General features: G+C 49.6%; 2 protein-coding genes across 3 annotated transcripts in view; one reads left to right on the top strand and one right to left on the bottom strand.

Moving 5' to 3' along the window:
* LOC121478716 (adipocyte plasma membrane associated protein) overlaps positions 1-19,149 on the top strand; it is a 165,162-nt gene that overhangs the window by 36,696 nt on the left and 109,317 nt on the right. The gene's annotated exons all lie outside the window — the stretch shown is intronic.
* On the bottom strand, positions 362-11,134 carry CST7 (cystatin F). Of its 2 annotated transcripts, XM_041733936.1 has the most exons (4): positions 10,234-11,134; positions 3,675-3,847; positions 2,120-2,236; positions 362-1,649 (listed from the first exon to the last, which is right to left on the bottom strand). In XM_041733936.1, exons 1-4 carry the CDS (start codon positions 10,307-10,309, stop codon positions 1,572-1,574), a joined length of 444 nt encoding a protein of 147 aa, XP_041589870.1. In that variant the 5' UTR covers positions 10,310-11,134; the 3' UTR covers positions 362-1,571. The 2 variants fall into 2 exon arrangements, with proteins under 2 accessions (XP_041589870.1, XP_041589869.1); XM_041733935.1 differs by having other exon boundaries at positions 362-2,236.

Genomic DNA, 19,149 nt, shown 5'->3' with positions numbered 1-19,149 from the left:
TTTAGAATCTTCAAGTAAAGTTCTTGTGGCCTAGTTAGCGTAGTTGTCACCGATGTCCCTGAATTAAATGACGAGGAAATTTTTCGAGCCAACAAAAACGAATGAATATATTTGGAATTAAAGCTCTCTCTTCACTGAAGGAAGCCAAAGGGTAATTCATTTTGGCTTGTACATACTGATCAAGTTTACAACTGCATACTAAATTGTTATACATATTAATACTGATTTTGTTTCCTATGAATTATCAAGACCATATTTTTTAAAGACTTATTTATTTTAGAGAGACAGAAAGAGGAAGGGAGGAGGGAGAAAGGGAGAGAGAGAATCTGAAGCAGAGTCCCTGCTGAGTGTGGAGCTGGGCTCCATCTCACGACCCTAAGATCATGACCTGAGCCGAAATCAAGAGTCAGGGGCTTAACCGACTGAGCCACCCAGGTGCCCCAGGTCCATACATTTTTAAAAGGCAACAGTGGATTTTGTACTAATCTATAGTTTGAAGAGGCCTGGAGAGGAAGAAGTCCAAAGTGAGAGGCTCCGCATTCAAACCCAGGCCTACTGGAGCAGTAGCAGGCCGAGTGTCTTCTCTGAGTGAAGCCCATCTCTGTCTGTAGGCTCCTGGGCATGTCCGTGGCCCAGCCTTGCACTGTTAACAATACCAGCTCGAGCGCTGTCTTTTACAAGGATGCTGGTGCCTGCCAGCCCACAGTAGTCTCCTCGTCCTCTTCCCAGGCATGGCACGTACACCTGAAACCTGGGCCCCCCCTTCCTGAGGGGCTGTGGGGGGGGGGGTGGTCCTAGCACTCTGCTTTACCCCATCTGCCTGGGGACATCTCTGCACGTGCTGAGCCTCAAAGGCAGTGGAGAGAACTTGGGTGTATGGCTCCTGGTGAGAAGAAAGCCTAGCTGGAGGTGAGTGCCTTCTGGGTGGGGTGCTCCCTGCCCTACCAGTTCATGATGTGAACACAGGCTGGCCTATTTCTGGCTTTTCTGTCTTTAGTATCTTTTAGCTAGCAGTGAAAGGCTGGAAAAGCCTCCAAGGGGCTTTATGGGAGTCATTAGACCACTCAGTGAGGGGGATCCCTCACAACACTCACCTTGCCTTCCCGACTGTCCCTTTAACAGGCAAAAGCAATAGCTGTTGCTTTGAGATTGGTCAGTTCTTCATATTTATTCATAATTTTATTCATCCTCAAAAGTCCAGATGCATAACAGCTGACCTGATCCCCCTGCCCAGTGCTGTAGATCTCTGGGCTTTCACTGCTGTATGTGGGACCACCGGGTAGTCAGGTGGGAGGGCACAGGAAAACGCCTCCCTCAGGGGTCCGGAATCTGATAAATTCCCATCAAAGCATTAGTAAAATTAGATTTAGAAGAAAATGTGAAATATATAACATAACCCCAGGCAGTGTCGGTCTTCCACCCCAGCTGTTCTGCAATGTATCCATGGGCACTTCTATTCTGCTCCCTGGGGAGATACCACTTCCAGAAAGTCCAAGGGCCTGTGACAGCCAGGGCGGGGCTATGACGGAGCATGGTCCAGAGCACAGGTGCCCCTGGCTGAGAGGCAGGAGTCAGTGACAGTGGAGCAGGGGCACCTCGAACCTCTGGAGCCAGGGGATGACCCACACTTCAGTGTAGCAACTGAAAGTCTGAAACAAAGAGGGGCACGCTAAGACCCTTCTGTTGCTGCGGCCCTCCTGCCCTGCTCTGCAGGGGCTGAGTCCCCTGAGCCGCTGCTGGGGCCTGTGTGCATGTACCTCTTCCTGATGATGGCCCTCCCACCCCAAGTTGGTATTTTGGAAAATTTCACCTCTATAGAGAAGTTGAGAGAGAGAGATCTGGGAATATATGCTTTTCACTTTCATTTGCAAACTAAGCTTTGTCGCATTGCTCTCTCCCTGAGTGTGTCTGTGTGTCTGTAGCTTCTGAACTCTCTGGAAGCTGTTTTTGTTCTAACGTCCCCTGCCCCATCCCAGCATGTGGGGTGTGCCCCTGGTCCGTGGGTACTGCGCGGATGCTGTCGGTAAGACCTGGAACCTTGCAGGCAGGGAGGTGATAACGGGATGTCTCCTAAAGCCCTGGGGAGTGGGTGTAGGGAGGTGAGACCCCTTTGCTTTACCCGTTTTAAAGTTTGGTTGGTCTGGAAGTCACAGTTGTCTAGACTAGGATGCTGGGTCTTCTTGCAAGAAGTTCTGCCAATCTTCATGTCCAGCATGTACCTCAGGCCCTTCACGATCTAAGGGGAGAAAGGGCCCTACTTGTGTTACTTGGTCCAGGACAGCAGGGTGGCTAGGATGGCTGCTCCTCCACCAGCAGGAGGAGGCATGGAGGCAGGGGGCAGAGATGCTGGGATATCCCCCCCCCCCCCCCCATGGGCCAAGGGTGTGGAGGCCTGTCTGGGACTTAGAGAACCAGGAGGGAAGCTGCTGCTGGGTCCCCGGTCCCCCCTTCCTTTCTTACCCACTCATGTCCTTCCTGCTCATGGCTCCAGTTCTTGGTCCCCAGGTGAGCCTGGGGCTCTGTGTCTGTCCTCAGGACATTTCCTTCCCACCCAGAATTCTCCATGAGCAGAGCCGACCCCGTGCCTCACCAGGGTGAGGTGATGTTCCCTCCAGGCCCAACACCCACCTGTGGCTTGTGCTGCCCTGCCGTACCCCCTGCCCTGCTCCCTTGCCCCACCCTACCCCCCAACGGTGGTCGGTTGTTTTTCTCCCAGTTTCAGAATAGACCTTTTCCACTTGCATGTGGAACCAGCAACCTGGTTCATTGTCATTTGTGGTCTCTCAATAAAGGCTCGACTGTACAAGTACCAGATGAAATAAAGTAATCCCCAGTATCACTGAGGGGTAACACCCTACCCCCCCTGCTCATTGGCCCTTGAGCCCTGGCACAACATCAGGGGCTTGTGTTCCTGCAGGAGGTGCAAACCTGGCTCTGGACCATCCCACGGCCCCTGGGGCAGAGTCCCTGGAGACAGGACACTGGCGATTTCCATGGGAAATAGGCTTTTCAAGCTCACACACACCAGCCTGCCTTTCTACAACATGCTGCCTAATCATAAAAATAGGCTGCTCTTAAAAAAGTTGGCATTTTTTGAAAAGAATAAGGATTATAAGAATTTCCAATAATCCTGTTACACAGAGGTAACCAATATCAGTATGTGTAAAAATTATTAGCATTAGAATGGGACACCTCACCCATCTTTCCTGGGGGGGTTATGTGGGGAAGGGGGAGAGGTCTGGGCAAAGCTCTGATGATGGGGCCCAGACGGAGAACGGCAAGAGGTCCTCTGTGGCTGCGGTGCAGGGTGGGGACTCTGACAGGCGGTGTTAGGGCTTCCTGTGGGCCAGCATGCTGCTTCCCCACCCCACTCCCACCCCCGCCCACAGCTCACCCAGCTACAGAGGCCCTCTCCTGCCCTGCCCTCCTGGGTTCAGTTCCAGGTGTGCAGATGGCCTGGGAGAGGCATGCTTTCCTAAGAGATGGCTCAGGACCTTCTAGATGTGCCCTGGGTGCCTCTGGCTCTGGCCACTCATGGACTGTTTGTGGCCGCTGCTGTCACCATCCCAGCCTGGGCCTGAGTCCTAGGTGGATGGCCGGGCACTAAGTGGGTTGGTCCCTGGTAAGACGGGAGCCACTGCAGCCTGGCCTCTAGGGGTGTCCCTGGCCCTCACCTGGACCAGGGCCCTGCTGATGTGGGACTCCTTGAACAAGAAGATGTCATTTGTACAGTTGTTGAACCTTTCAACGCTGTGTCTGGCTGCTTGGAGGACTCCGGGATCATGAGGATTTATTGTTTTGGGAAATCCTGGCTTCACATCAGAGCTAAGGATCTGGGAACAAAACTCTGAAACAGAGAAGCACAGAACCAGACAAGAACATTGCTTTTAGCAGGTTGCGCCTCACACCTTGGTTCTCCTGCTCCCGGTATGGCCCCTGGCCATCGCCCTACCTCTCAACCAGCCACCCCACGCCCCACACCCCACAGTGTCTTTGTTGTGCCTCCCCATGGTTGCTCCCTACTAAGAGCTGAGGACAAGGCACAGTGGGTGGTACAGTGATGAATTGCGTAGTCCCGTCTTACTGTGCCTACCACATAGTCTTTTTCGGAACCCAGGGTCATTTCTAACGTGTTAAGGAAAACCTGAACGTGTCTTCAGGTGGTGGAGCCTCTGGATAGGATGCAGCTCCAAGGGTTGGAGGAAGGCACCCCGGTTGGCCTTTGAGGCCGCTGTCATCCAGACCCAGCCCGTCAGTGTGGCCTCAATGAGTGGGCCATGCAGAAGTGCCCAGAGGCCCATCCTGCCCTCTCACTGTGAGCATGCTGGTGCCGTCCTCTGCTTCAGTGGTTCTTGTCAGAATCCACCCAGCTTCCAGGCTCTAGGTTGGCCTGCCAGGGGACCCCAGCTCCCAGGGACACCCTTGCAGGAGGCCCCAGCACATGGCAGCAGTAAAGCACCTAATGCCCTTCACGTGCTGACTCCTTCCATGCTGTTCTGGGTGCAAGTATGAGGATGGGGGTCAGGCCTGGGCAACTTCACCCCGCACAGCTTCATGGCAGAGCTGGCACGTGGTGGACGGAGGGATGAGTGGCTCTCTTTCATCCTTCCATGCTCTCCCTATTCGGAGGAGGCCCATATTTGGATAAAAGCTGGGTCAGCAACATGAGGGCCCTCTTCCCCAGCACTTGGGTCCTCCGGTGTCTGACAGAGCCAGGCAGAACCAGGGTTCCTCATACCCTTCCTCTTCCCTCCACACTCTCTGCTCCCAGGCCCCAGAGAAGCAGAGTCTGGCCACACCCCAAGGCCCCCTGAAGGAGAACCTGACTTCATTCCTCTGTCCAGCTCACTCACTGGCACTTCGGGAGCACCCCTCATCCTGCAGGCTCAGGGGGTGTAGAGGCCTATGTTCGCTGGAGCTCATGTTCCAATAAAGAAATAGGCCAGAGAAACCCCAGAGCAGCAGATGAAGTAAGAAAACAGGAATGCGAAAAGCCCCACTTTCCCACATAGCAACAAGTGAATGATGGCCTTCTCTGGTTGGAGACTCATGGTGAATTTACGTTTCTGTCAGTTTTTCTACAGTAGACAACTGATGTATTAACATAAAAAGAGGGGCACCTGGATGGCTCAGCCCATTAGGCGTATGCCTTTTGCTTATGATCCCAGAGTCCTGTTTTCGAGCCCTGCTTCGCCCTCTCCTCCTCTCCCTGCTTGTGCTCTGTCTCTGTCTCAAATAAATAAATAAAATCTTTTAAAAAATAACAAAAAGTCAAAGTTTTGGAGGGAGGAATTAAACTGGGGGGAGAGAGAAGGGGAAGAGGGTTTTTAGATTCGTAAACTGCTTCTCTTGATGAAGACATTCTCCCAGATGTTCCTGAAACGTTAGCGTGCCAGAGTTGATCCAGAGCTGAGCCGCTTTATTTCATTAACTAAAACAATGTGAAGGGCAAGGTCCTCAGTGGCACGGCCCATCCCAGGTGCTCGGGAGCCACTCGTGGTCGTGGCGGCCAGTGCAGGTAGGGACGCCTTGTCCTTGCAGAGGGCCCCATGGGACTGCACTGCCCTGGGACTTCTCTCTGCTTCCCTCTGCTGTGAGGGAGTACTTTTATGCAGGCATCAGTGTTCAGTCTGGGTTTAGCACAAGGCAGAGGTGCTGAGGCAGCAGGAAGTGGAGACTCGGGGTGTGTGGGTAGCAGCAGTGGTAACCTGGCTTCCGGGCTGAGCGTATGTAAGGGGAGAATACTGGTGCTGACTTGTGCCCACCCTGCCCTGTCCCCTCCTGAGAGACACCCCAGTCTGTCTGGGGGGTGGAAAGTAAAGGTGACAAGCATGCAGGCTTTGGAGGAGGCAAGATACCAGCTGTTCCTGGGGAAGAAATCTCCACTTTAGGGGAGGAAGCTGGCAGCATGAATTCAACAGGACATGGGAACTTTAACAGAACCTGCACTGGGATGTCCCACTGGGGACAAGGAATCCCCCACTCATGGGGGCTGACAGAGGGGGCTGAGGGAAATACCCGTCACTGGTATGGGGGATAGGGTCAGATAGGGCCAGTGGGCTGGCAAGGCTAGGGAACTGCCCAGCAGGGTGGCGCCTTGTGTGCCGTGCCCCTGCTATGGTGAGAACCAGGACATGGCCAGGGGGCACCTAGCTGGGTGGTCTTGTGTCCCCTGTGTGTGGTACAGCAGACGGAGCACCGAGAGTGGGCAGAGAAGGCATGGGTCTGTGTGCGTTCTGTGACCCTGGAGGGTGTCCTGCGGTCTGGGGAGGGCCAGCCTGACCCAGCAGGGCCCTACGTGGCAAATGGGTCTCCCCCAGCTGGTTCCTTGGGCTCAAAGCCAAAACATCAAGACTAAGCTCATGATTCTTCGGCAAGCCTCCCTCAGCTTCAACAGCCCCACGACCTGGTCCTCTGTCCCCAGTGAAAACAGCATATTGTTGGTACCCTTTTCAACATGGGCAGTCATGGCTATCTGCTGGTTTCCCTCACAGCTCTGTCCCTGACCAGCACTGGGATTCTCCTGTGTGAGAGTCCAGCCCTCCTAGGAGAGTCTTTGCTTAGAGTCTCCAGAGATGGAAACAAGGAAAGCTGCTTGTGTTCCTTGAGTGCTTGCAGCTGGGCTCTTGGGATGGGTTGGGCCCTGGAACCTGCATTTCCCCAACTACCCACGTGGCTCTGTTGTAAGTGGGGGCGCGGGGGTCTCCTGGCCTTGGTGCACAGATGCCTTAACATGAGGAGTGAGGGGCCGGCCCAAGGGCTGCTCCTCCAGCTCCTGTGCCCGCTTGCCACACCAAGATGAGTGTGATTTGTAGTTGAAAAAAAAAAACCATCTGGACAAACAACTGCAAGCTTGGTTTCTGCTCCTCACTGTAGTGATGGCAGAGAAGAAAGAAGCCACCTTCACAGAAGGGATGGGACCTCTAGTGTATTCCTGCTGTCAGAGTAGAGGATCCCCTCCTTTCCCTACTGGGGATCAAGATAGCTTTTATTTTTTGCTTTGTATAAATTACCTTTATTGGTTTTTCTGATTATAAGCTTACCTGTTTTGGTAGGAGATCTGAGAAATACAGAAAAATATAACAAAATTAGTTATCACTCTTAGTATCCCAAATTAGAAATCACTCTTAGTAACCACTGTTAATGACTTTTAAAATAAAATGTATTAAATGTAATTTAGCTTGAATTGAACAAGATTAAAAATGAAATGAAAGGGGAGCCTGGGTGGCTCAGTTGGTTAAGCGTTTGACTCTTGGTTTCAGGTCATGAGAAGGAGCCCCAACTTGGGCTCCCTGCTGAAGGGGGATTCTGCTTAGGGTTCTCTTGCTCTCCCTCAGCCCCTCTCACAGTCTCTCTTTCAAAAAAGGGGGGCACCTGGGTGACTCAGTGGTTGAGCGTCTGCCTTGGACTTAGGGCATGACCCCAGGGTCCTGAGATTGAGTCCCACATCGGGCTCCCTGCAGGGAGCCCGCTTCTCCCTCTGTCTGTGTCTCTACCTCTCTCTGTGTGTCTCATGAATAAATAAATAAAATTAAAAAAAAAATGAAGTGAAAGTAGGTGAGGCTGAATCTCAGATGTGTATCTCGTTGGAACCCATGTCACTTCCTAAGGATTTTAATAATGTTACCAAAAGTTTAGGGAAAATACTTAAGTTGGTTTATTTTTATCTGACTACATGTTTTCCTAAAATGGGGCTTCATGTCAGTAAAGCTTCATCAGTGCAGTTGTCTAAACAAACAATAAAAGCTCCACTGTTAATTTTTTTTTAAAAAGTTGGAAGTGAAATCTACTTTTAGGATTCTTCAAGAGAAATCAGCAGGGAAAGCCTCTTGGAGAATAAACATCCCAAAGAAGCTCCTTCAGGGAAGAATGGAAGCCACCAAGTGGGTGCTGAGTAGACACCATGGGCTGGTTGGCCCAGGGACCCTGCCAGGGGTCAGTCCCAACCCCACTAGGGGGGCGTGGGCTGTCCTCAGTGATGGAGGGAGTGGTCTGGGCATGTGCTGCACAGTGGAAGTCTGGGGAGCAGGACAGTTAGAGCTGTTCCTTTCTTGTCACTACTCTTGGGGAAGTGTGCATCCCCATTTTACAGGGGAGACACTGGGACCCCAGAAGAGTGCAGGGTGAGTTTAAACCAGGTTCAACTAATTGTAAAGGCCTGTAATGAGAAGATGGGCCACTGCAAGATTGGCTGGGGGCAGGGGAAGGGGGCAGGGTGTGGCAGGACAGCCCAGTGGAGCTTCCCAGGGAAGGTAACAGGTTGAGAAAGAAGGACTTGAAGGTTTCAACGAACATAAAAGGGCTGAGGACACTGATGTGGCAACTTCCGAAATCCTGACAGGCTTAGGGAGGGAAGATGCCACGGGGCTCTGCATTTAGATGAGTGCAGTTTAGCATCTGGGCATGGGGAGGTTCATATGCCCAGAGGGCACCACTATCAGGGCCTCCGTTGCTCCCCTACCACGGGAAGGCCCTGGGGTCTCTTCTCAGAGGAGGGAAGGGAAAGGCTGTGGGAGCCATGGGGACAGAGTTGGCTCTGGGCTGAGCTCCCATCTCTTTTCAACCACCAGAGGGGCCTCCAAGCCCCTCTTTCTCAGGCCCTTGCTGGGGTCCGCATCTGTCAAATGAATGAAGCACCAGAAGGGATTGCCTCGGAGTGGCAGAGGTAGGGTGTGGGGGAAGGCTACCAGTGTGGCAGATACTTGGAGCAGGGATGTGGGCAAGTGGCTCCCAAGCACCCCAGGCCAGCGAGAATGCTTTCTATAGGCCACTGCCGGCAGACCTCTTCAAGGCCCAAGGGTGCTGAGGACCGTCCATCATCTCATGGATGAGGACCCTGCAGCTAAGGGAGGCTGCAGGTTCCACAGCTAGTAGATTTGAGGAGTCTGTGGTACCCCAACGGTCTCTGCATGTGAATGTGGGCCCTGGACTCTGTAGCTGGTTCTCAGTGGCAGAGAGCAGGTCTGAGAGCAGCAGGGGAGGGCTGCTGCCTCGGGAGAGCCTGTCTCCGCCACCTTCCGATGGGGCAGGTGCTCTGATGTGGGCATGGACTGGAGAGGGTTTGGTCCAGCAGTAGGTGGCCGCAGAGGGAGGCAGCCCTGCCCTTGAGAGGACACTAACCGTTGTCCAGTGTCACCTGTCTCTGTATTCCCCATGCAGTTCCCACTCTGGTGAGGAAACGGAGACAAACAGAAGGAACTTGGCAAAGTAGTTGACAGTGAGTGTTAATAATTAAATTCCGTGCCGTTATGATGGCAGGCTCCACGTGTGTCCAGGAGAGCCTTCACTAAGGTTTTGAGGAGTGTGCTTTTCTGTTCTGAACATCCAGCTGCTTCCCCTGACTTGCCCCCCTGGGATGGGTATGGGGGTGGGCACAGGAAGACAGTGGTATCCTGAAGAGAGGCCTCCATGAGGCAGGGAAGGTTATCTTCACTATGAGAGTAAAGAATGAGGGTTGGGGAGAGAGAGGAGGCAGGGCGTCCTTTCCCTGTGATGGCCAAGTGCAGCACCCACTCGGGACAATCCAGGGGCCAGAGGCAAGTGTCTCCATGAGAGCATGTGACCCCTCCAGCAGCTGAGAGGTTCAAGGAGGTGGGGTGGGGTTCTCTACATCTCCACCAGCAACCACCACCTGTGATCCCAGTGATGGGAGGGCATCACTTGCCCCTCTGTGCTCTAGTGAGGACAGGTGTTCCTGGGTTGTCTAACTTGGGCAGGACACCCAGTGTCCTTGTGCCTCAGTTTCCTGGAGCACAGCCACAGCACCCTCCCTCCCCTTGTCCCCCAGCTTTGGGTGGGTGGGCAGGAAGCATCTGATCCTTAGGCTCTGGGGACTTAGCCTAAGTCACAGGACAGCCGTCTGTGGCCAGGAAGGGCAGACATCAGATAGAGACTGACAAACCGCGGGCATCCCAGAGCCCTCAGCATGGGGGGCCACAGGGGAGCCTTCCTGGGACCAAAGGTTCCCGGGCCCTGTGTAAGCCTTGGGAACAGGGCTGGGGTGGGGAGACAGTAGGCTTCTGTCGCCCCTGCCACCAGGCAGGTCCCAGAGCCCCTTCCCTGGGCCCCGCACAGGCAACTGCCCCTGCCACAGCGAGGTCACCTGGGGCAGGCCAGCCAGCAGTGTGCCTTGGGGACCCAGGCAGGAGGCTCAGGCCACGCCCCACCACTGGCAACCTGGGGACTTGCCTTGGGAGCCCCGCGTGGAGCGCCCCAGGGAGAGCCTGCTCTTACCTGCAGGAGGGCCCCCGGTGGTGGTGCTCCAAAGCAGGCCGCACAAGGCTAGCAGCAGCTGCCCGTCCTGCCGCATGGCTGCGAGTGGAGGGAGCTGGGGCCTGCGGCCAGGGCTGTGCTGGAGAGCCGGGAGGGGCCGGCGCGCTGGGGCTGGGTGCTGCTTGGGGGCGGGGGGTGGGGTGGGTTGATGGGGGAGGTGCGGGCCGGGATGGTTTCTTGCTGAATCATTTTGACCAGAAGCTCTAGTCACCTGCACTTCTATGGGCTGCACTTCTAGCGGCAGAGTCAACCGCTTCCTTTATAAAAGTTTCCAAACAGCGATTATGCATTTGCCAGGGGAGGAGGAGGAACAGAAATGAGAACAGTGAACGGAACCTCTGCAATTTTCTACCCTCAAAATATACATGAAGTAGACATTGCATTAAAAAAAATTAGCAGGGATTTTCAGAGACAGAATCATCCGGGTTTCCTTCAAAGGACACACTTCTTAGGCCCATGATTCCGGCATGCTGGGTGGCCCCTACCAGGGACTGTCCTGTGCTGGTATGAGGGGCACCTCCCCCTTAGAAGTGGGCAGGAAAGTGGGGGTGCAGACTGCACTCTCAGAGAATAGACATTGCCAGGAAACATGCGCCCTCTGGGTGATGTCTGCACCTGGACACTGGCATACAAAAGTGTTGGTTGGTTCAGTATTTGATTACTTCCCAGCTTCAGCTTCACTCTGGCAAAACAGAAGGAAGAACAGATTTTTCAGAATCAGGTTTCTCTTTGTGTGCCTAGCCCAGCGGTTAGAGTAGGGGCTCTGGAGCACCTGGCTTCAATTTGTTTGGATTTGGCTCTGCCTCTCTTTTTTTTTTTTTTTTTATTGGAGTTCAATTTACCAACGTATAGCATAACACCCAGTGCTCATCCTGCCAAGTGCCCTCCTCAGTGCCCATCACCCAGTCACCCCATCCCCCTGCCCACCTCCCTTTCCACTACCCTTTGTTCATTTCCCAGAGTTAGGAGTCTCATGTTCCGTCACCCTGTCTGATATTTCCCACTCATTTTGTCTTCTTTCCCTTATAATCCCTTTCACCATTTCTTATATTCCCTGTATGAATGAAACCATATGTTTGTCCTTCTCCGATTGACTTACTTCACTCAGCATAATACCCTCCAGTTCCATCCAAGTAGAAGCAAAAGGTGGGTATTTGTCATTTCTTTTTTTTTTTTTTTTTTTTCTTTTTTTTTTTTTTTTTTTTTTTTTTTTTTTTTTTTTTATTGGTGTTTAATTTACCAACATACAGAAAAACACCCAGTGCTCATCCCGTCAAGTGTCCACCTCAGTGCCCGTCACCCATTCCCCTCCAACACCCGCCCTCCTCCCCTTCCACCACCCCTAGTTCGTTTCCCAGAGTTAGGAGTCTTTATGTTCTGTCTCCCTTCCTGATATTTCCCAACATTTCTTTTCCCTTCCTTTATATTCCCTTTCACTATTATTCATATTCCCCAAATGAATGAGAACATACACTGTTTGTCCTTCTCCGATTGACTTATTTCACTCAGCATAATACCCTCCAGTTCCATCCACGTTGAAGCAAATGGTGGGTATTTGTCGTTTCTAATTGCTGAGTAATATTCCATTGTATACATAAACCACATCTTCTTTATCCATTCATCTTTCGATGGACACCGAGGCTCCTTCCACAGTTTGGCTATTGTGGCCATTGCTGATAGAAACATCGGGGTGCAGGTGTCCCGACGTTTCATTGCATCTGAATCTTTGGGGTAAATCCCCAACAGTGCAATTGCTGGGTCGTAGGGCAGGTCTATTTTTAACTCTTTGAGGAACCTCCACACAGTTTTCCAGAGTGGCTGCACCAGTTCACATTCCCACCAACAGTGTAAGAGGGTTCCCTTTTCTCCGCATCCTCTCCAACATTTGTTGTTTCCTGCCTTGTTAATTTTCCCCATTCTCACTGGTGTGAGGTGGTATCTCATTGTGGTTTTGATTTGTATTTCCCTGATGGCAAGTGATGCAGAGCATTTTCTCATGTGCATGTTGGCCATGTCCATGTCTTCCTCTGTGAGATTTCTCTTCATGTCTTTTGCCCATTTCATGATTGGATTGTTTGTTTCTTTGGTGTTGAGTTTAATAAGTTCTTTATAGATTTTGGAAACTAGCCCTTTATCTGATATGTCATTTGCAAATATCTTCTCCCATTCTGTAGGTTGTCTTTTAGTTTTGTTGACTGTATCCTTTGCTGTGCAAAAGCTTCTTATCTTGATGAAGTCCCAATAGTTCATTTTTGCTTTTGTTTCTTTTGCCTTCATGGATGTATCTTGCAAGAAGTTACTGTGGCCAAGTTCAAAAAGGGTGTTGCCTGTGTTCTCCTCTAGGATTTTGATGGAATCTTGTCTCACATTTAGATCTCTCATCCATTTTGAGTTTATCTTTGTGTATGGTGAAAGAGAGTGGTCCAGTTTCATTCTTCTGCATGTGGATGTCCAATTTTCCCAGCACCATTTATTGAAGAGACTGTCTTTCTTCCAATGGATAGTCTTTCCTCCTTTATCGAATATTAGATGACCATACATTCCAGGGTCCACTTCTGGGTTCTCTATTCTGTTCCATTGATCTATGTGTCTGTTTTTGTGCCAGTACCACACTGTCTTGATGACCACAGCTTTGTAATACAACCTGAAATCTGGCATTGTGATGCCCCCAGCTAAGGTTTTCTTTTTTAAAATTCCCCTGGCTATTCGGGGTCTTTTCTGATTCCACACAAATCTTAAAATAATTTGTTCTAACTCTCTGAAGAAAGTCCATGGTATTTTGATAGGGATTGCATTAAACGTATAAATTGCCCTGGGTAACATTGACATTTTTACAATATTAATTCTGCCAATCCATGAGCATGGAATATTTTTCCATCTCTTTGTGTCTTCCTCAATTTCTTTCAGAAGTGTTCTATAGTTTTTAGGGTATAGATCTTTTACCTCTTTGGTTAGGTTTATTCCTAGGTATCTTATGCTTTTGGGTGCAATTGTAAATGGGATTGACTCCTTAATTTCTCTTTCTTCAGTCTCATTGTTAGTGTATAGAAATGCCATTGATTTCTGGGCATTGATTTTGTATCCTGCCACGCTACCAAATTGCTGTATGAGTTCTAGCAATCTGGGGGTGGAGGCTTTTGGGTTTTCTATGTAGAGTATCATGTCATCGGCGAAGAGGGAGAGTTTGACTTCTTCTTTGCCAATTTGAATGCCTTTAATGTCTTTTTGTTGTCTGATTGCTGAGGCGAGGACTTCCAGAACTATGTTGAACAGCAGTGGTGAGAGTGGACATCCCTGTCTTGTTCCTGATCTTAGGGGAAAGGCTCCCAGTGCTTCCCCATTGAGAATGATATTTGCTGTGGGCTTTTCGTAGATGGCTTTTAAGATGTCGAGGAAAGTTCCCTCTATCCCAACACTCTGAAGTGTTTTGATCAGGAATGGATGCTGTATTTTGTCAAATGCTTTCTCTGCATCTAATGAGAGTATCATATGGTTCTTGGTTTTTCTCTTGCTGATATGATGAATCACATTGATGGTTTTACGAGTGTTGAACCAGCCTTGTGTCCCAGGGATAAATCCTACTTGGTCATGGTGAATAATTTTCTTAATGTGTTGTTGGATCCTATTGGCTAGTATCTTGTTGAGAATTTTTGCATCCATGTTCATCAGGGATATTGGTCTGTAATTCTCCTTTTTGGTGGGGTCTTTGTCTGGTTTCGGAATTAAGGTGATGCTGGCCTCATAGAACGAATTTGGAAGTACTCCATCTCTTTCTATCTTTCCAAACAGCTTTAGTAGAATAGGTATGATTTCTTCTTTAAACGTTTGATAGAATTCCCCTGGGAAGCCATCTGGCCCTGGACTCTTGTGTCTTGGGAGGTTTTTGATGACTGCTTCAATTTCCTCCCTGGTTATTGGCCTGTTCAGGTTTTCTATTTCTTCCTGCTCCAGTTTTGGTAGTTTGTGGCTTTCCAGGAATGCGTCCATTTCTTCTAGATTTCCTAATTTATTGGCATACAGCTGTTCATAATATGTTTTTAAAATCGTTTGTATTTCCTTGGTGTTGGTAGTGATGTCCCCTTTCTCATTCATGATTTTATTAATTTGAGTCTTCTCTCTCTTCTTTTTAATAAGGTTGGCTAATGGTTTATCTATCTTATTAATTCTTTCAAAGAACCAACTCCTGGTTCTGTTGATCTGTTCCACAGTTCTTTTGGTCTCGATATCATTGAGTTCTGCTCGAATTTTAATTAACTCTCTTCTTCTGCTGGGGGTGGGGTCTATTTGTTGCTTTTTCTCTAGTTCCTTTATGTGTAAGGTGAGCTTTTGAATTTGAGATCTTTCCAGTTTTTGAATGTATGCTTGTATTGCGATGTATTTCCCCCTCAGGACTGCTTTTGCTGCATCCCAAAGATTTTGAACGGTTGTATCTTCATTTTCATTAGTTTCCATGAATCTTTTTAATTCTTCCTTAATTTCCTGGTTGACCTTTTCATCTTTTAGCAGGATGGTCCTTAACCTCCACGTGTTTGTGGTCCTTCCATATTTCTTGTTGTGATTAAGTTCTAATTTCAAGGCATTATGGTCTGAGAATATACAGGGGACTATCCCGATCTTTTGGTATCAGTTCAGACCCGATTTGTGACCCAGTATGTGGTCTATTCTGGAGAAAGTTCCATGTGCACTTGAGAAGAATGTGTATTCAGTTGAGTTTGGATGTAAAGTTCTGTAGATATCTGTGAAATCCATCTGGTCCAGTGTATCATTTAAAGCTCTCGTTTCTTTGGAGATATTGTGCTTAGAAGACCTATCCAGGGTAGAAAGAGCTAGATTGAAGTCACCAAGTATAAGTGTATTATTATCAAGGTATTTCTTGAGTTTGGTTATTAATTGGTTTAAATATTTGGCAGCTCCCACATTCGGGGCATATATATTGAGGAGTGTTAAGTCCTCTTGTTGGATAGATCCTTTGAGTATGAGATAGTGTCCCTCTTCATCTCTCACTATAGTCTTCGGGGTAAATTTTAATTTATCTGATATAAGGATGGCAACCCCTGCTTTCTTTTGAGGACCATTTGAATGGTAAATGGTTCTCCAACCTTTTATTTTCAGGTTGTAGGTGTCCTTCTGTCTAAAATGAGTCTCTTGTAGACAGCAAATAGATGGGTCCTGCTTTTTTATCCAGTCTGAAACCCTGCGCCTTTTGATGGGGTCATTAAGCCCGTTCACATTCAGAGTTACTATTGATAGATATGAGTTTAGTGTCATCATATCTATTCAGTCCTTGTTTTTGTGGATTGTTCCACTGAACTTCTTCTTAAAGGGGAATTTTAAGAGTCCCCCTTAAAATTTCTTGCAGAGCTGGTTTGGAGGTTACATATTCTTTCAGTTCCTGCCTGTCTTGGAAGCTCTTTATCTCTCCTTCCATTTTGAATGAAAGCCTTGCGGGGTAAAGTATTCTTGGTTGCATGTTCTTTTCATTTAGGACCCTGAATATATCCTGCCAGCCCTTTCTGGCCTGCCAGGTCTCTGTGGAGAGGTCTGCTGTTACCCTAATATTCCTCCCCATAAAAGTCAGGGACTTTTTTTCTCTTGCTGCTTTAAGGATCTTCTCCTTATCTTTGGAATTTGCAAGCTTCACTATTAAATGTCGAGGTGTTGAACGGTTTTTGTTGATTTTAGGGGGGGATCTTTCTATTTCCTGGATCTGAATGCCTGTTTCCCTTCCCAGATTCGGAAAGTTTTCAGCTAGGATTTGTTCAAATACATATTCTGGCCCTCTGTCCCTTTCCGCGCCCTCGGGAACCCCAATTAAACGTAGGTTTTTCTTCCTCAGGTTATCATTTATTTCCCTTAATCTATCCTCATGGTCTTTTAATTGCCTGTCTCTTTTTTCCTCAGTTTCCCTCTTTGCCATCAACTTGTCTTCTATGTCACTCACTCGTTCTTCCACCTCGTCAAGCCTCGTCGTTAGGACTTCTAGCTTGGATTGCATCTCATTTAATTGATTTTTAATTTCTGCCTGATTAGATCTAAATTCTGCAGTCATGAAGTCTCTTGAGTCCTTTATGGTTTTTTCTAGAGCCACCAGTAGCTGTAAAATAGTGCTTCTGAATTGGCTTTCTGACATTGAATTGTAATCCATATTTTGTAACTCTGTGGGAGAGTGGGCTGTTTCTGATTCTTTTTTTTGAGGGGTTTTCCTTCTAGTCATTTTGCTCAGTGCAGAGTGGCCAAAAACAAGTTGTATTGGGAAAAGGAGAAAAAGAGAGAGAAGGAAAGAAAAGAGAAAAAGAAAAAAGAGAAAGAAGAAAAAAATAGGGGAAAAAGAGAAGAAAAAGAAAGAAAAAGAAAGAAAGGAGAAAAAAGAAAAAAGGGGGGGTGGGGGAAGCAATCAGAAATCAAGAAGAAAGAGAGAAAAAAAAAAAGCACAAAACAAAACAAAACAAAAAAAAACAAAAACAAAAACAAAAAAACAAAAAACAAAAAAAAACCACGGGGGAGTATCTTCCGATTCTGTGTAGTTTAAGTCCCTTGACTTCCCTTGGAACTGGTCCGTCTCGCTGGTCTTCTGGGGGAGGGGCCTGCTGTGCTGATTCTCAGGTGTTGGCACTTGGGGGAGCTGCTCTGCCCCTGCCTGGTGCAGGGCTCGGTGGGGGTTGTTGACCCCGTGAGGCCCCGGGAGGAAGCCACAGTGGCGGGGGCAGCTCTGGGACCCTGGATCCAGCCCCCGCAGTAGCTCCGGGGCTCTCCTTCTGCAGGGCCTGGGGGCTCCGGGGCGGGGCCGCTGATCTGCTCAGTTCCAGGCAGGAGCGTCCTTGCTGTCCTGGGCCCTCCCGGCCTCTGCCTGTCCCGGGGGAGGCCGGATCCTGGGCTGTGTCCCGGCGCCCTGTGCTCCGGGGCCTGCGCTGTTGGATTCGCGCTCCCGGCGGTGCAGCCCCCTCCGCGGAGCCGCCGCCCGAGCCTCTCCGAGCTGTTCCCGGAGCCGCGCAGCCCCCTCCGCGCGGAGCTTCTTCCTCTGCGCGAGCCGCCGCCGCTGAGCTGTTCCCGGAGCCGCGCAGCCCCCTCCGCGGAGCCGCCGCCCGAGCCCCTCCGAGCTGTTCCCGGAGCCGCGCAGCCCCCTCCGCGCGGAGCTTCTTCCTCCGCCCGAGCCGCCGCCGCTGAGCTGTTCCCGGAGCCGCCCCGCCCCCTCCGCGGAGCCGCCGCCCGAGCCCCTCCGAGCTGCTCCGGGTCCCGCCGAGCGCTGCAGCCCTTAGGGAGCTCGGGGCACTCTCCGGGGCTCAGTTCCTCTGTTACTGTCCCAGGGAGCCCGAGGGCATCCCCGCCTTTCTGGGGATCCTGCTCCAATTCCCGGGGAGCCGCTTTCCGCGGGGAAGGTCGTTGCAGCTCCTGCTCCTCCGGGACGGGGCTCTCCTGTCCTGGGGACACTCGCCCCGGCCTCAGCCCGGCTCCTCGGGGCCCCTCCCCCTTGGAGGCCTTTTGTGTCTTTATTTCTTTTTCCCCGTCTTCCTACCTTGAGAGAAGCGCGAACTCTTCTCACTGTAGCGTTCCAGCTGGTCTCTCTTTAAATCTCAGGCCGAATTCGTAGGTTTTCAGGATGATTGGATGGTTTTCTAGGTAATTTGCTGAGGACAGGTGACCTGGAGACCCTACTCCTCCGCCATCTTGCCCCTCCCCCCCGGTATTTGTCATTTCTAATGGCTGAGGAATATTCCATGTATACATAAACCACATCTTCTTTATCCATCATCTTTCGATGGACACCGAGGCTCCTTCCACAGTTTGGCTATTGTGGCCATTGCTGCTAGAAACATCGGGGTGCAGGTGTCCCGGCATTTCATTTTATCTGAATCTTTGGGGTAAATCCCCAGCAGTGCAATTGCTGGGTTGTAGGGCAGGTCTATTTTTAACTCTTTGAGGAACCTCCACCCAGTTTTCCAGAGTGGCTGCACCAGTTCACATTCCCACCAACAGTGCAGGAGGGTTCCCCTTTCTCCGCATCCTCTCCAACATTTGTTGTTTCCAGTCTTGTTAGTTTTCCCCATTCTCACTGGTGTGAGGTGGGATCTCATTGTGGTTTTGATTTGTATTTCCCTGATGGCAAGTGAGGCAGAGCATTTTCTCATGTGCATGTTGGCCATGTCCATGTCCTCCTCTGTGAGATTTCTGTTCATGTCTTTTGCCCATTTCATGATTGGATTGTTTGTTTCTTTGGTGTTGAGTTTAATAAGTTCTTTATAGATCTTGGAAACTAACCCTTTATCTGATACGTCATTTGCAAATCTCTTCTCCCATTCTGTAGGTTGTCTTTGAGTTTTGTTGACTGTATCCTTTGCTGTGCAAAAGATTTTTATCTTGGTGAAGTCCCAATAGTTCATTTTTGCTTTTGTTTCTTTTGCCTTCCTGGATGTATCTTGCAAGAAGTTACTGTGGTTGAATTCAAAAAGGGCGTTGCCTGTGTTCTCCTCTAGGATTTTGATGGAATCTTGTCTCACATTTAGATCTTTCATCTATTTTGAGTTTATCTTTGTGTATGGTGAAAGAGTGTGGTCCAGTTTCATTCCTTTGCATGTGGATGTCCAATTGTCCCAGCACCATTTATTGAAGAGACTGTCTTTTTTCCAGTGGATAGTCTTTCCTCCTTTATCGAATATTAGTTGACCATAAAGTTGAGGGTCCACTGCTGGGTTCTCTATTCTGTTCCATTGATCTATGTGTCTGTTTCTGTGCCAGTACCACACTGTCTTGATGACCACAGCTTTGTAGTACAACCTGAAATCTGGCATTGTGATGCCCCCAGCTATGGTTTTCTTTTTTAAAATTTCCCTGGCTATTCGGGGTCTTTTCTGATTCCACACAAATCTTAAAATAATTTGT

The sequence above is a fragment of the Vulpes lagopus genome, chromosome 19, assembly GCF_018345385.1.
Source record: "Vulpes lagopus strain Blue_001 chromosome 19, ASM1834538v1, whole genome shotgun sequence".
Taxonomy (NCBI): Eukaryota; Metazoa; Chordata; class Mammalia; order Carnivora; family Canidae; genus Vulpes; species Vulpes lagopus.
Note: the sequence above shows the minus strand (reverse complement) of the source record. Positions and strands in the feature narration are given on the sequence as shown.

Excerpts from the sequence above, each read along its gene's own strand:
- CST7 (XM_041733935.1), bottom strand. The coding sequence starts at position 10,309 with ATGCGGCAGGACGGGCAGCTGCTGCTAGCCTTGTGCGGCCTGCTTTGG. Across the intron at positions 3,848-10,233 it reads CACCGGGGGCCCTCCTGCAG|AGTTTTGTTCCCAGATCCTT; the intron begins GTAAGAGCAGGC and ends TCTCTGTTTCAG. Across the intron at positions 2,237-3,674 it reads TCAGCAGGGCCCTGGTCCAG|ATCGTGAAGGGCCTGAGGTA; the intron begins GTGAGGGCCAGG and ends TTCTCCCCTTAG.